Raw genomic sequence first — 16,977 nt, 5'->3', positions numbered from 1 at the left:
AATGTTTTAGTGGCCCAAATGTTATGCCTATGCAACCAGAGAAAACAATGTGATGTCACTGTGTGAAACTTCTTATGGAGCAATTGGGTGCGTGAGATTATATTTTAGTGAGCCATGCTAACAGTGATCCTGGAGGTTTCACACGCTTCACCCATACAATGATAGATAAATAAATGAGTTTGCCTTTATGATGGAACAGGGAAAATATTGTTGTCCGAGTCATGCAATACAAAAAAGAGGCTCCCGGCTTACTCTTCACCAACAAACTAGCGCATAGGGACCAAGAAAAGTGATGTGCTATCAGTTACAAATGATAACTTGATAATACATTAAGCACCAAACATCACACAGTTTGCGATCTTTCATTGACAATTGTTACTTGGCGTTGCATCTGGACATTGTGGAGATTGTGTAGGTCGTTTCTTACAGTATATCCATCAGATTAATCTGCCTTTTTAGAAGAATATGCAAAAAGCAGGAAGGAAGAGTGCACATATTGCAGAGCAGTTGAAACTGTGATCAACAATGGCACTCTTGGGCAAAACAGATGAATGTGAATTATTTGAATGGATGGCTATTTAATTCCATTTGAAAATCATTTTTAATAGGCTTTTATGAAAGCTTCTTTATGATAGTTTATTTTGTATAACTACAAGACACTGGGACACAATATGAAGGGGAAGCCATATACACATGTAACCTACCTTCTCATTAGTTTACAATAGCAGATTCTTAGTGCCGCTTGAGTGATAGGGCAGACAAACAGTACCATGTAAAAGAAAGATTAGAACTTGGACTTACCCACATACAGTATGTTCCATAAATCAGTAACTGATATGTGCAAAGGGCCAAGTACTAACATCGCACTGGTACCACTGGATAAAGAAAATCAAAGGGTGCAGCTGCACATCGCTTAGTCCTAGTAGCTGGTTAGTTAGTACAGGTAGTCCTCATTATCCAACGTTTCACTTTACAACGAATGGCATATCCAACACTTTACAATGCAACCCTATGGGCTGTTTTTCCATGCCGGAATGCGTTATCCGATGCCTGAATGCGTTATCTCAACGCTCACCGCCACTGATTAACATGGGACTCGCTTTACAACGGTTTCACTATCCAGCGCTACTTCCAGAACGGATTCCGTTGGATAACCGAGGACTGCCTGTACTCAAAAGATTTGTCAATAATAGGAGCAGCAGAAACAAGATCAGGTCTCATGGACAATGGACCTACAGCAGAAGGATTTATAATCAACACCTTCCTGTACGATACCTACGAGAGATTGACATTTTCACTGCCCTTACTCTAAAGAACCCTGTCCTTTGAGATTTGAGGAAAGGAGATTTCACCACCTGTCATGGGCAGATTGTTCGTCGAGGGGGGGGAAGGGGTGGAGGAGGGGGGGAAGGGGTGGAGGAGGGGGGGAAGGGGTGGAGGAGGGGGGGGAAGGGGTGGAGGAAGGGTTGGGGAAGGGGTGGAAGGGTTGGTGGAGGGGGGAAGGAGTGGAAGGGTGGGAAGGGGTGAAGGGGTGGGAGGGGGGAAGAGGGAAAGGGGAGGAGGGGGGGGGAAGGGGAGGGGGGGAAAGGGGAGGAGGGGGAAAGGGGAGGAGGGGGGGAAAGGGGAGGAGGGGGGAAGGGGAGGAGGGGGGGGAAAGGGGAGGAGGGGGGGAGGAAAGGGGAGGAGGGGGGGGAGGAAAGGGGAGGAGGGGGGGAGAAAGGGGAGGAGGAAAGGGGGGGAGGAAAGGGGGGAGGAGGTGGGGAGAAAGGGGAGGAGGGGGAGGAAGGGTAGGAGGGGGGGGAAAGGGGAGGAGGGGGGAAGGGGAGGAGGGGGGGAAGGGGAGGAGGGGGGAAAGGGGAGGAGGGGGGGGAAAGGAGGGAAGGGGAGGAGGGGGAAGGGAGGAAGGGGGGAAGGGGAGGAGGGGGGAAAGGGGAGGAGGGGGGGAAGGGGAGGAGGGGGGGGGAAGGGGAGGGGGGGAAAGGGGAGGAGGGGGGAAAGGGGAGGAGGGGGGGAAAGGGGAGGAGGGGGGAAAGGGGAGGAGGGGGGGGAAAGGGGAGTGGGGGGAAGGGGAGGAGGGGGGAAAGGGGAGTGGGGGGGTGGGGAAAGGGGAGTGGGGGGGTGGGGGAAAGGGAGTGGGGGGGTGGGGAAAGGGGAGTGGGGGGGTGGGGGAAAGGGGAGTGGGGGGTGGGGGAAAGGGGAGTGGGGGGGTGGGGGAAAGGGGAGTGGGGGGTGGGGGAAAGGGAAGTGGGTGGGTTGGGGGGTGGTGGAAAGGGGAGTGGGGGAAAGGGGGTGGGGGAAAGGGGGGTGGGGGAAAGGGGGGTGGGGGAAAGGGGGGTGGGGAAAGGGGAGTGGGGGTGGGAGAAAGGGGAGTGGGGGGGATGGGGGAAAGGGGAGTGGGGGGTGGGGGAGTGGGGGGTGGGGGAAAGGGGAGGGGTGGGGGAAAGGGAAGTGGGGGGTGGGGGAAAGGGGAGTGGGGGGGTGGGGGAAAGGGGAGTGGGGGGGGTGGGGGAAAGGGGAGTGGGGGGTGGGGGAAAGGGGAGTGGGGGGTGGGGGAAAGGGGAGTGGGGGTGGGGGAAAGGGGAGTGGGGGGGCTGGGGGAAAGGGGAGTGGGGGGGGTGGGGGAAAGGGGAGTGGGGGGGTGGGGGAAAGGGGAGTGGGGGGTGGGGGAAAGGGGAGTGGGTGGGGGAAAGGGGAGTGGGTGGGGGAAAGGGGAGTGGGGGGGTTGGGGGAAAGGGGAGTGGGGGAAAGGGGAGTGGGTGGGGGGTGGGGGAAAGGGGAGTGGGTGGGGGGTGGGGGGAAAGGGGAGTGGGTGGGGGGTGGGGGAAAGGGGAGTGGGTGGGGGGTGGGGGAAAGGGGAGTGGGTGGGGGGTGGGGGAAAGGGGAGTGGGTGGGGGGTGGGGGAAAAGGGAGTGGGTGGGAGGTGGGGGAAAAGGGAGTGGGGGGAAAAGGGGTTGGGGGGGAAAGGGGAGTGGGGGAAAGGGGAGTGGGGGAAAGGGGGGTGGAGGAAAGGGGGGTGGGGGAAAGGGGGGTGGAGGAAAGGGGGGTGGGGGAAAGGGGAGTGGGGGGTGGGGGAAAGGGGGGTGGGGGGGAAAAGGGGGTGGGGGAAAGGGGAGTGGGGGGTGGGGGAAAGGGGAGTGGGGGGGTGGGGGAAAGGGGAGTGGGGGGGCAGGGGAAAGGGGAGTGGGGGGGGTGGGGGAAAGGGGAGTGGGGGGGTGGGGGAAAGGGGAGTGGTGGGGTGGGGGAAAGGGGAGTGGGGGGGGAAGGGGGGGGGGGGAAAGGGGAGTGGGGGAAAGGGAAGTGGGGGGGGTGGAGAGCAGGGGGCATATGTATTGTCATACTCGGGGCTCCCGTTCCCCGTGACAGGGGGCTCGCCCCCCCCCATTCCCCGTGACTCGCCCCCCCCCCCCCGTTCCCCATGACTCAGGGCTCGCCCCCCCCCTGTTCCCCCCCGGGCGACCGCTTGGTTCCCCGATGTGCCGTGCAGGCGGCGGCGGCAGGAAGCGCCCTGTGTGGGCCTGTGGCCTGGCGGGGCTCGCCTCCCCCGTCCCCCCCGGGCAACCGCTTGGTCCCCCGATGTGCCGTGCAGGCGGCGGCAGGAAGCGCCCTGTGTGGGCCTGGAATGAGGCGCGAGGTGACTTACCTGGGCGGGCGGGTGTGTGTGTGTGTGTGACCTTTGGCCCGTCACTCCGCCTCAGGCCAATGAGAGGTGTGCGGGGGCGGCCGGCCCAAGGGAGCAATCTCATTGGCCTGAGGGACACAGGCCACGCAGACAGACATACAGTGCTTTTAGAAATATATAGTAAAAAGAAAAAGATAAAAGATAAATAAAACATAGTGCTTTTCTTTAGATGCCTCTCTTCCTAATTATGTCACTTGGCTGGAGGTTGCTTGGGGATGTATGAAGTGCCCAGCTAGGAATTCCTAAGCTAGTTGCTTACAATGTGTTGTTAATGAACAAATGACAGGACAGGGATTAGATAAGCCATACATGGAGTCATCCTACGTACATTAAATAATTTTATCGTTGAGATTCCATCAAAGTAATGGAAACATTAGACTCCACATTTCATAAAAGGTCAAAAAGTAACATTAAAATTAACATTAGGTGCTTTTAAAGAATGCCGACAAATAACACATATTGTTATGGTTCAATTCTCAGCTGTTCGGCTGTCTAGGGTTTATTCATCTGCCGCCAGCCTGACACATTTAAGAAGACATCACATAAAATCAACAGAATTATGTCAAATTATCAAATCAAAGGGAATGCTTCTAATTTATCCCATGAGTGACTTTCTGTATTAAGCAATTGTGGCTAGGACATCAACAGAAAGAACAGCGGTGCAACCTCAAGAGTGATTAGGTGTATATTTATTAAGCTGTCTTCTACCGGAAGACACCCTCCAGCAGTGAGCTTTACGATGTTATCCCGCACGGGAAGGTCTCTTCTTGAAGAAGACTGCTAGGTAAATACGGACCTTCATTTTGGGTTTCGGCTACTTACGGAGTGAGTGCTTGCCAGCAGGGCCGCGGACATATTTCCTGTGGCCCAGGACTAGAGTTATGTCCATGCCCAGCTCCTTCTGTGTCAGCGGTCTTGCGAGCCCCCCCCATGTCACACCTCATGAGCCCCCTCTATTTCCCCCCTCTTCCCATGTATTTCTCTCCCCTCCGTCTCACCTCGCACTCTTCCCCCCTCCCTCAATTAACCCACTCTCACTCAATCTCCCCACAAAATACATACCAAACCCCCTAAACACATACAAACCAGCTCCACACCCCAAATACATACGAAAAAACAAAGAAAAACAAATACATACAATCCCTCCAATACATTTAAAAACACCCCCAATACATATAAAAATACCCCCCCAATTCATATTAAAATACACCCCACCCCTCCAATACATATAAAAATACAACCCCCCAATACACATTTAAAAAAAACACCCCACCCCACCACACACACACACACACACACACACACACACACACACACACACACACACACACACACACACACACACAACCACCCTCCCCAATACATATAAAAATACACCCCCTCCCCCTCCAATACATATAGAAATGCACCCACCCCACAATACATATAAAAATACACCTACCCCCCAATACATATAAAAATACACCCACTGCCCCAATACATTAAAATACACCCATCCCCCGTCAATTCATATAGAAATACACACCCCCAATACATAATAAAAAATACCCCCCCAAATACATATAAAAATACACCCCCCAATACATATTAAAATATACCCACCCCCTTGCTCTCCAATACATATAAAAATACACCCACCCCCCAATACATATAAAAATACACCCCCAATACATATGTAACGGGTATTCCCCCACCCGATCGCAGATAGAGTGTAGGTGCGGAGAACCTAATGTTACTAGGTGTGGTGCTTTACCTGTTAGGCTCACAGGAGGGCTGAGCTTCCGCCACGGGGAACCTGGGGCATGTATAATAATATGAGAAACCTCGTACAGTACTTGGTGCAGCTCCTCCACCTGCGATGGCTCCCACCAGAGGGGGAGTGGTTCCTCGCAGGACAATATATATTAATACACACACAGCATGTATAACAATCAATGCCTTTACTAGTGCAACCGTACTCATGCATAGAATCAACAGGTGTCCCTCCCTAGAGGAGACACTAACTACTGCGTCTCGCAGGACGCTACCCACTTCACCGGGTGATCCCACCCCGTGTCCAGTAACCCCACACAATATGTCTCCCACCCTTCAAGTGAGATAGATATGTGTGACTGCGCAGCCACTGGTCCCGTGTGAATCTAATATAGTATCGTTGGTGCACTTGGTGAGGGTTACCTGCCGAGCACTCCAGTGCCGGCCTGCCAAGGAGCTTCGCAAAGGATCCGATGGTGGATGAACACAGGAACTACCGTCCGGGGCGATCCCACCTGGATGGCTGCTGCAGCAACAGCGAAGGTCTGAGCCCAAACCTCTGGATGAACGCGCCGCGTCCGCTGGGTCCCTAACTGGCTCTGGATAGTAAGGGGCAGGGTCCCTAACCTGGGGCCTGTCCCTGACACAACTCACACTACTGGGTGGCTCAGGGCTATCTGGGGCCTCGGGGGCTGCTGGCCTAGTGCAGGGAGTCACTGACTCCTGCACCCTACCTCCTTCCCCTAGCTTCTCCTGGCGCCGACTAACCCTCTCCTCAAAACCCCGCGAAATGTATCCATCTCCATGACAGGGCAATCCTCCAGCCCTATTGGCCGTGCTGAGGCACCTGGTGCCTTCCACCCTTAGCCTCCTGGGAATTGTAGTCCCTAGGAGGCTATTCCTATATTGGGGCCACGTGCGCGATTCTCCTGCGCGACTCCCTAATGGCCGCCGCAACTCCCTAGCTTCTCCCGCGCATGCATGATCACGGCGCATGCGCGCACATCCACAATGGCGGCCCCCGCTTGCCAGGTGCGCCGCCGAGCCTCCTAAGGCTCGGACCGCTCCCTGCTCCGGCCCCCGCATTTGGAAGCAGCTGGTGGGTCCGTCGCTGGCTCCGGCGGCACCCGCGACCGCACTGATCCAAAGGAGGGGGGTCTCTGGGAACCGGAGGGCACCAGGGCTACACATATAAAAATACACCCCCCAACACACATAAAATACCCCAATACATATAAAAATATACCCACCCCCCAATACATATAAAAAGACACCCCCAATACATATAAAAATACACCTCCCCCCAATTATATATAAAAATACACCCCCCCCCCCAATTATATATAAAAATACAACTACCCCCCCAAACTGGACCAAGCTTACTTCTGGCGCGCTGACGTCAGAGGCCCATTGCGCGTCAGAAGCTCAGCGTGGGACAGGGTGAGGGAGGCATGCAGCTGGCGGAGAGCAGGGGCCCAGCGGTTACTACAGGACCAGCAGCCGGGCCCCCTGCAGTCACCGGGCCCAGGACACTTGTACCGGCTTTGTCCCCCCTGTCGGCGGCCCTGCTTGACAGACTGGTAAAAAATCATGCGACTTTAGACATTGTTTATTTATTACCATGAGGTGCATCCCACTGTGAATATAAAGTTGAGCTGCTTGCTCTTTATCAATAATAATGTTTTCCAATTGTGCAACACATTACAAACAGAGGTCCATTTTACTCCCTTATCAATAGAGAAAAGTGACCCCTGTGTCGCTGCCGTTTGTTTAATGGATCAAACTAACTCAGATTTTCAAAATTGACATTAGTCTCCCACTGTGAAAGAAGATCAAAGTCATTAACCCAATATTAAACCTAACAGAAAAAGAACTTGTCGGGCACAACTGAGCTTTTCTTTCACGGACTTAGACGTAGCGCTTATATCCTGTGTGCCAAATCGCTGTATCCCTCTTCTTTCTCCAAGTTGATATTTCATACAGTATCTCCTCAAACGCCCCTCCAAAATAACTTAGGGAGAGATACTTCTGCTCGTAAATGAGCATACCTGAGGTACCCTGGGAGGTATTTAAATAGACCTTGCATTTATTAGCATGAGTTCCATCCCGCATTTCATAAAATGATTTCCATACCAATGTAACAAAGTTGATAGGCGCCTAATGACTGGAACGGGGTCAGAACCAACAGGACGAGAACCCACAACCACTGCTTTTCTAGGGGCGGATTCGGTCTAACAAATGTGGGAAATCCGAGAAAGGGCTTTGGACCGGTTTGCCTCTCTCTTTGTCACCTAAAATTAAGTTCCCCCAAATCATCATCTTGTTTCCCAGGATTCCCTCACTTCTGGAATAATCTTCCTGCTTTCCTTACAGGCTGAGACAATGTTTCCGTTCTGCCCTCTCCCTGTTACTTCTCTTTGATTTGCAGTTTGGGATATACTCTAAAAAAAAAAAAAAAAATGAAACTATTTGCAATAAGTAAAAATACATTGATTCCTTTTACTGACATCCTAAAAGATTTGAGAAGAACGAAAGGGCAAGTGATACAGTAGAAAGCTACCAAGAAGTGTTATTGTATTATCATTTATTCAATCCTATGGTTATGAACCACATTGTTGCTGCAATTGCAATGGGCTCTGTGTACTAACTAAAGGACAAATATAAGCGCAAAGTCTTTATTTAAACGCAAATCGAGCTGAAAACCCCTGCGCCACGCTGCATAGTAATCAGAGTTGCATCATTTTTGGGTATGTCTGCGTCTGCCTGCGGAGACGTGAGGGATTTATGGTGGGCGTGGGAGGAATTGGGGCAGGGTTACATTTGCATGTTGGCGGAAGTCTGTGTATTAAGAAATGTGTATCTTGCATTATTTTCCTTGACGATTTTCTGCTTTGGTTTTCTCCATTACCTTAAAGGTGGTGTATGTTTTATTTACACAGGATACTAACAGCATGTGCCGACTTCTACAAACGTAGAAATGCACTTCATAAATACGTGGGGTTTCAGACAGAAAAACAAAGGAAGATATGTCCCCGCCGACCACTTTCTTCATACAAAGATCTCATTTTAAATCATGTAAAAAAATGTCAGATGTACCTAGTGCAGTCTTGTTTACTTTTTTATTATTATATATTGAAGGTTCTAAATGTTGCTAAAGAAATTCCGCATTTTTGTTCCTCTTCATAAAATGTGTAACAACTTAAAATAGAACCTAGTTTTTAGGATCCAAAAGGGAAAAAGAAAAAAAAGATGAAAAACCCCATTCCATTATTTCTCTGTTTTCTTGGGAATAGCATATAATCAAGCGTGCTACTGCAGATGGTATTGCTGTCATATAATGTGATTTTTTCATCCTACCAAGTGATGTCTCAAATGACTTGCACAGACATTGTGGATCAATAAGATTTCAGTGGTTGTCATATAACATTGTTTTTATGACACCCTAACTCAAGAATGGCCAACTCCAGTCCTGAAGGGCCATCAACAGGACATGTTTTAAGGATATCCCTGATTCAGCACAGGTGGCTCAACTAGTTGCTCAGTCAACGACACCATAACACCTGACCTGTTGGTGGTGCTTGGGGACTGGATTTGCTCACCCCTGCCTAAACTAACATGGGAACATCTTGGGGAACATCCATACAGAATAAAATAAAACCATTATGATATGTTCTGTAAGATATAAGGACAATTACTGTGAAACTTCCAGCACCCTAAAAAAAAAAAATCTTTAGAGAGCTCATGTTTATAGTATTGAGGCATATGTAGATTTATATTTATATATAAAAAATATAAACGGTAAATGATGTAATAATATTACACATAGAAGCTATGATTATTATTTTTTTTAGTAAAAATCTACTTCTATTTTAGCATGACAGGTTTTAATGGATGCCACAGAACAGACAAAGTGTGAAAATGTTGCAATGTCAACTGTGATATGAATGCACATCAGATAATACAATCAGTCAGAAACATGTAACCAAACACATGACATGGAACAAGTATCTATTCTTATGGCTGCTTCATAAGTGCAGATTTTGTCACAGCTTTGAAGCCAACATTTTGGAGATTAATTCAATATACAGCTCAACCCCCTTATAACGCTGTGCTAGGGGTCCAAAGAATCACATCACGTTATAAGCGGATTGCATTAGAAATAATGTACCATTGTATGCATTGTACAATAAAGTATTTAAGACGCCAATAATCGTGTTGTAAAGTATTCATAAATACGAAAATTGGGAGCCATGCTTACATCGCGTTATAAGCGGATCCGAGGTGTAATGGATCGCGTTATAACGGGGTTGAGCTGTAGTTAGAAGCGGCTAAAGTCAATAGACGTTTTCGACCGATAATAAACCGAAAGGTCACATTGTACTATTTTTAATTAACCCCTTGCTTGAAGAAGGCAAAATATTGACCTGGAAAGCCAGCATTTCCCATCCAACATCAGTTATACGTTAAAAGGTATTATTTTACCTTACACTTGTTATTATGTTTTATGACAACATGGTGCCATCCACCGATGATCAATTTGATATTTAATTTTTACAGAAGGCCCAGCAAATAAAATACGCTTTGTGGGCACATTCCCATGTCTCAGACAGGTCTGCAGCCATACCTTTCTCCATCATCTCTTGGCATACAGTGCTTCCGCTGCTAGGGATTCTGGGTAATGACATGCAAATGAGCACATTGTGTAACTTTACTTCTTATCCATTATAACATGACACCCTATAAGCGTATGCCTGCCGTGTTACACAGCCTGGGTTAAAGAATTGCATAGCCAGTGAACCTACCCAAACACTACTCGTCATTGTAGGTGCAACCCTATATGCAGAGTGCCATAAACCTTCCCTTCCCCCCAAAGTCAGAGGTGTGCGTCTGTAAATGAAACATTGGAAGATCCGATTAATTACATTTTGTTTTTGAAACTACACGCAGATGGGACTGGCGCTCTGAGGAATATTAGCATTTGCATTATAAACAATGCAGCTTTTGTAGTCCAGCAATCCAATCAAAATGAGTTGCAGAAGGTTTCATTTGGAATTCCAAGCTATGTAATTATTAAGATCTGTGTATCATTTTGTGCTGCCACAATAAAAAAAAAAAAAAGGTTTCACACACTGAAATGCGCCAATCTTTCTCTGGGACAATAACAGCTGCCGAGTTCTAAGCTACGTACACACTTACAACGTATTACTGAAAAGGTCCCTTTGTAGTTAAACCTTGTCTAATCTACATGATCCAAAGGGATTCCGGCTAAATCTTTATACATACAATATTGATTCAATAATCAGTATATTTGCTGTATCTCAGAGTTCGTTTTTTCCTGAATCCGTGGCTCTGGAAGGTAAAGACCTAATTACCTGTGCTGCACCAAAGAATAGTACAGTATGATGAACAACATGAAACGAAGCAGCACAGAACAGCGGGACACAAACAGGCTAAAAATAGCATCCCCGGTGCAATTTATCAATATGAGAAAGCTAATTTAATGCAGTCAGCCAAATCCCTCTGCATGCTACAGAACTAAGCCAAAGCAGATCGCACATAGCTTCCATAGTCCACCAACTTGGCATATTAAGCTTGTTCAATATCAAAAGAAGGTTCTTTCGCTTTTCAAAGGAACGATCTCGCTGATACACAGTACTACAAAAGAACGCTCCTTTCATGTGACAAGATGTGGTCCCTGCTTAATACCCTAGTTATAGACTTCAAAGATATACAGAGAGGGAAAAACTTAAGGGCAAATATTGCTTCTTAGTTTAACCTTCGCTCCCAAGGACTGGACGGATTCCTCTTGAATATCATCAATATCAGGTGTCGGGAGTAGGGGGGGGGGACATTGATTGGAGAGAATTGGCGCTGCTAATAGGCGAACTTTGCAGTGCAGAAGCCACAGGAGATTCGGGGTTTGCTTTCATATGGCAACTTTTGATGTTCTGATGATTGCATTTGTATTTCTCGCCATCAAAGAATGTCCCCGTGGTGCTGGGAAAGCAGTGACAAGCGCTGCAAAAATGTCATCGCCTTCTCTAAGCGGCAGACTGCTTCACGCAGCACAGGCCTTTAACAGGGCCACCAAACTGCTGTCAAAACAGTGTTGAAATAATTTCAGCTTTAGCTACTTCTGATAGCTTAACACAGGGGGGGGCAACTTCAGTCCTCAAAGGCCACCAACAGGTCAGGTTTTGAGGCTATCCCTGCTTCAGCACAGGTGGCTCAATCAGTGGCTCAGTCGTTTTTGGCTATGAGTATTCTGTAGTTCCCGAGAAACGTATCGGTTTAGCTGCCGGTATTATCTCCTGGATATTTGAACGGTTTTGCAATAGGAAGCGGGAATGACATTGCGGCTTCCTCTAGGCCCAGTGGGATCCGCGAGATTTGGAGGCCATTTTGATTTCCCTAAAAGGAAGGAAAACACTAAACTGGTAAGTATCTCGGGAAATGGGTTGGCGAGATCGGTACTTTAAAGGACCGGAAGTGGTTCCCATCCAGAGGAGATAGTCATCCTGTTAGATGCAGTAAACATAATGTTGTATAACTCTTGTTGTTTAACATCAACATTATTACAGGCTCATAAAACAAGAGTCAAATAGTCTAATTCAATGATATCCCTGCTTCAGCACAGGTCGTGCAGTCGTCTATCCACTTGTGCTGAAGCAAGGATATCCTTAAAACCTGACCTGTTGGTGGCCTTTGAGGACGGGAGTTGGCCACTCCTAGTCTTATTACAGGCTAGCTATTCCAGAAGCATGTGCAGCTGCCTGTTAATAATGTAATGATGCACAATGCGCTGTCCTTATGAAGAGAAAGGCTTTTGAAATGCACTCCAAAATAAATAAAAGGGCTTGAAGAGCCAGTGTAAAGATGCTATATCTTAGCCAGTCACTCAAAATCAATAAATAGATACTACAAGCTTGCAGGAACCAAAAGAATTGTATTAGAGACGTTCCAAAGACACAAAGAGAGGACAGGCCTACTAAAATCGCCTGTAATCTATTATCTCGGAAAACATATGCAGAGATAAAGGTACACAAACAGATGCTCACTAATTCATATCTAAAAAGGTACCTACAGTGAGTCACCCCTCTGGGGATTATTTCAAATGTCCAAGCGTTGCTATTCCAGCCCTGGCTAAACAATTACAGTACCATTTTTTCAAGGTAATGAAATACATGAATAAATGAGGCAGAATGGATGTGATTTATTTGGGCATATTTCCTGTAGCTTTTTGATAGTGAAGACGGATAATTATTGATAATGCCATAACCAATAGTACGTCTCTTATACAGAGGGAGGGTGGTATGCAGTATCTATTCCTACAAAAGTGGCCCCTTTTATATTAGACCATAGTCATGTTAAGACAGAAACATCTCTTTTGGGACGTTAACATTTTGATGTAATATGCATTTTTGTCCTTAAAGCCACTGCAGAGCGTGTTATTTTCATTGGGTTCTTCCGAGTATATCATTGATATTCAGGTATGTCACTGTGCTTCACTTGCCATTCTCGCAGTGCGCACAAGTTATAGCCACTTTTCATTTCACTTTGACAGTAAATAAAACATAAATGCCTCTTTACTTTCATTACATTTAAACTGTATTCACATGAGAATCTACATTTAGAAACAAAGCTATTTTGTATCCCGGTATGACTAGTCTTTCTGTTTAAAAGAACCGGAATATTACCGTTTGGGTTGACGCTGACGCTTGCCTCGTACCTGGTGGAGCAATTACAATGTACTGTAAGATGTTGTCTTTTCTAATCTTACTCAGCATAAGATTATTGTTCCTTTACAAGTGTAAATGTTTTGACATGTCGTAGGTTAGACAGAAAGAAGGATCCAGGTGCATTAAATTCAGCCTTTGGGGTTCACAGAAATCCCCCTGAATAGATTATGGTGCAGGTGTGATATACAGCAGCGTTGCGCAAACTGGGGGGCGCGAGACTGAGTGCGGGGGGGGCGCTGGGTTTACAGAAGCCCCGCGCGCTTCCCGAAGGCGTTTAAATTAAGTGCCGGGGGAGCCGCAGGGCCTCTGTAAACCTAACTTACCTTGGCTCCGACGGCTTCACACACGCGTCGCCATGGCAACGCGACATCAAATGGTGCCGCGAGGTCATGTGACGTCACGACGCCGGGGGTGAGGGGGGACACGGAGGTGAGGGGACCGCCGGCAAACTTTTTTCCCTGCGCCCCCCTGATGTACAGAATTCTGTAATGTTATATTTTATATAATAAATATTATTTTCAATGTTATTTATATTTTTGCAATCAATAGTGAAACTTTACCCTTTTCCATACTACAAAACATCTTAGATATTAAGAGGGTTTTATCTGTAATGTAGCAATCCCACCTTCTCCTTTTTTAATGTCATTGTGACACGGAGGTACTCCAAAGCTGATCCACGTTATTTGTAACTTGGGTTCTCGAGATACTTATCATTAGCGGTTTAGTTGCTGATGTTCTCCCCTTTCAGGAATTCAATATGGCCACCACATCTGTCCAATAGGAAGTCGCATTGGCCCGTAATAGGAAGCTGGAATGTCATCTATTGCGACTTCCTGTTGGACTGCTGTTTAAATGTCCGGTGATAACACCAGTAACTAAAACGGTAAGTACCTATGAAAGCAGGGGACCCTGGAGCGGTTATATGCGAGATGCTGTGAACGATGTATATTGTACATATAAATATGACATTATGAAAGCAGGTACACTTTACTGGTACATATTTGAGAAAGTTACAGAGACCGACAGGGTTATTCATTCAACTGTGATAGTGTTGGTCAGGGCACTATTGCACAGAAACTCCTACTGATGTCAATGGAGTCAATGAGAGATTCCATGTGATAGTGCTCTGATCGGCACTACCACAGTTTAATGGAAAAAAAACAGAGTCTAGCTATATATAATATATAAAATAGTGTTTTCAATCTCATGTTCGGGGTTTGTGGGAGATACAGTATATATAAATAAATGAGTTCTTCAGTATTAGGTGATACCTTTTTTTATTTGGACTAATTTATGTCATAGGACAAGCTTTCGAGAGTTCTCCTCTCTTCTTCAGGACATAAATTGTTAGTCTAAATAAAAAAAGGTATCACCTAATACTGAAGAACTCATTTATTCTGCACTATCGCAACTGGACTAACACGGCTATTTCCATTTTATATATATATATATATATATATATATATATATATATATATATATATATATATATATATTAGCATGTTCTTGTATAGCGCTGCTAGTTTTACGTAGCTCTTTACAGAGACATTTTTGCAGGCACGGGTCCCAGCTCCATGGAGCTTACAATCTATGTTTTTGGTGCCTCAGGCACAGGGAGATAAAGTGACTTGCCCAAGGTCACCAGGAGCCGACACCGGGAATTGAACCAGGTTCCCCTGCTCCAAACTCTGTGCCAGTCAGTGTCTTTACTCACTGAGCCGCTCCTCCTTTTCTTTATATAGAAAAAGAGACCGATAAAAAAGGTGTTGATGGCAGAATATCAAGAGCAAATTAAAGGGGCTTAACAACAAGCTTAGCTGCAATGCTGTACTAACTGTAGCACATACCGTACAATCAGCCTTCCATATATGATATAAGTTGTGTCGCATCGGGAAAAATCTTCAAACATGACTACCAAAAGAATATACAGTGGTAATAGACTATAGCTACAATGAGTAATGACACCATCCTCACCAAAAACATATCCACTCCTAGTGCATCATGCTCTAATCCTGCTACATTCTAGAACAGTGTTTTTCAACCAGGGTTTTCAACCAATCCCGGGCATCCTTAAAGGGTTCCCTGCAATGTTCTGGTCATTTGAAAATTGTATTAAATACAGAAGAATTTATAATGCATCTGATCACAGAGTTGATATTAAACATGGTTGGGGGTTCCTCAGAATTTCACTTGGGGTTCCTTAACCAGAAAAAGGTTGGAAACCACTGTTCTAGAGTTATGTTAGTTCACACAATGCTGCTCTTAAAGACACTTTAACATGTTTTCCATTGCTTGATCCAACAGCACGAAAAGCCATTTATTAAGGATACTGTTGGGTTTGCCATGGTAGTATCTCTTCCCTCATGTGTGTTGGATTTTTAAATACAATCTGCTTGTACTCTATACTAGCGTTCCACCTATATAAGCACTATAATTGACCATTCTTTCTGTGAATGTTCCTCATCTTTTTGATAGATGGATGAACCGTTTAGGTCTTGCAGCTATAGGGTACACACCAGATGAAAAGGATATCAGACCAAATGAAGGTAAAGAAAAATCCAGTGTTCATTTTTTTTCTAAAACACCTTAAAAACAAAACCATTAGGAGCTTGCAAATGGATTGATCACATCAAATATGAATGATAAAACCATCAGTTGTTTGTTATATGCACGTAAACATTATTGCATACATGTGCCAGCTGTAATATGAGAATAAAGACAGAATGGCATCAGAATCTTCCATCTTCATTGTATAACTAGCTGATATACCCGGCGTTGCCCGTGATGTAATGTTCTGCCTCCCCCATCCTCCCTCTAAACTCCCTTCCCCCCCTCTTCACAGCTGTTCAGGCTTCCCCCCCTTCTCTCCTGACTCCCTCTCTCCCCCCTCTCTCCTGACTCCCTCTCCCCCCCTCTCTCCTGACTCCCTCTCCCCCCCCTCTCTCCTGACTCCCTCTCCCCCCCTCTCTCCTGACTCCCTCTCCCCCTCTCTCCTAACTCCCCCCCCCTCTCTCCTGACTGAATACCACCCCCCACCTGTCCGCTGTGCGCCGCCATCTTACCGGGGGCATCTGCAGGAGGAAGGGGGTCCTTCCGGAGGCTGCCTGCCCACTGCCTGTCCCCCCGCCGGGGAGGGAGGGAAGTGAGCATTGGCGGCTGGGGCAGGAGGGCCGCGCCGCGCTGCCCCTCCATCCGGGAGCCGGTGGGGGGAGGGAGAGGGAGAGAGAGAGTTGGGTGACGTCATAGAGCCGAGTGACGTCATAGAGCCACCAATCTGATTGGCCAGAGGCTGAGGACCAATCAGATTCACCGCAGCTAGTACCAACCTTTCGATTTTATATATTAAGATTAATATTCTCAGCCCTTCCATTTGACTTAAACTGACAGCCTCTCAGAGTTATGTGTATTACAGTAGATTTGGAGATTGCAGATAAATGAAGAATGACATTGTTGTTAGCAGATTACTGGAGTGAAAGCGACCAAGATGATATCGATGGCTCTTTAACCTTGAAACAGGAAGGTCCTTCAACAATGAGTGATACCTACCACCGAACACCCTCCGTAAGTTATAAATACATCAAACACCCACCGTAAGTTATAAATACATTGTGCCAGCTATACAAATCCAGGATACATGCAGATATACAGTTTTAATAGTCTTGAAGAACATTGTAGGTATTTTGTAGGTAGCGATACCTCTACTGAACTAAAATGTTTTTTCTGATGGTACATGTACATCTGAAGAAGATACTATAGTCTCAAAGTCACATGTACAATCACTATCAAGAACGTGTATATTGGCCTATA

The 16,977-nt window shown here is 46.7% G+C and overlaps 1 protein-coding gene and 1 long non-coding RNA gene across 6 annotated transcripts in view; one reads left to right on the top strand and one right to left on the bottom strand.

Annotated features, from left to right (window-relative positions):
* LOC142467326 (connector enhancer of kinase suppressor of ras 2-like) overlaps positions 1-16,977 on the top strand; it is a 497,579-nt gene that overhangs the window by 461,635 nt on the left and 18,967 nt on the right. For 4 of the 5 annotated variants that reach the window (XR_012788363.1, XM_075572875.1, XM_075572877.1 and 1 more), the window contains exons 20-21: positions 15,646-15,716; positions 16,628-16,731. Coding sequence is in view for 4 of the 5 variants with exons in the window: in XM_075572875.1 (XP_075428990.1) it covers positions 15,646-15,716; positions 16,628-16,731 (175 nt within the window). In the remaining variant the exon portion in view is untranslated. The remainder of the gene's footprint in view (positions 1-15,645; positions 15,717-16,627; positions 16,732-16,977) is intronic. The other variant, XM_075572874.1, reaches the window with a different exon arrangement.
* The window catches only part of LOC142467328 (uncharacterized), a 38,699-nt gene continuing 28,796 nt past the window's right edge, over positions 7,075-16,977 (bottom strand). The window contains exon 4 of the long non-coding RNA XR_012788366.1: positions 7,075-7,872. This is a non-coding gene — a long non-coding RNA (uncharacterized LOC142467328). The remainder of the gene's footprint in view (positions 7,873-16,977) is intronic.

This window comes from Ascaphus truei, chromosome 16 (assembly GCF_040206685.1).
Source record: "Ascaphus truei isolate aAscTru1 chromosome 16, aAscTru1.hap1, whole genome shotgun sequence".
Lineage (NCBI taxonomy): Eukaryota > Metazoa > Chordata > Amphibia > Anura > Ascaphidae > Ascaphus > Ascaphus truei.
Note: the sequence above shows the minus strand (reverse complement) of the source record. Positions and strands in the feature narration are given on the sequence as shown.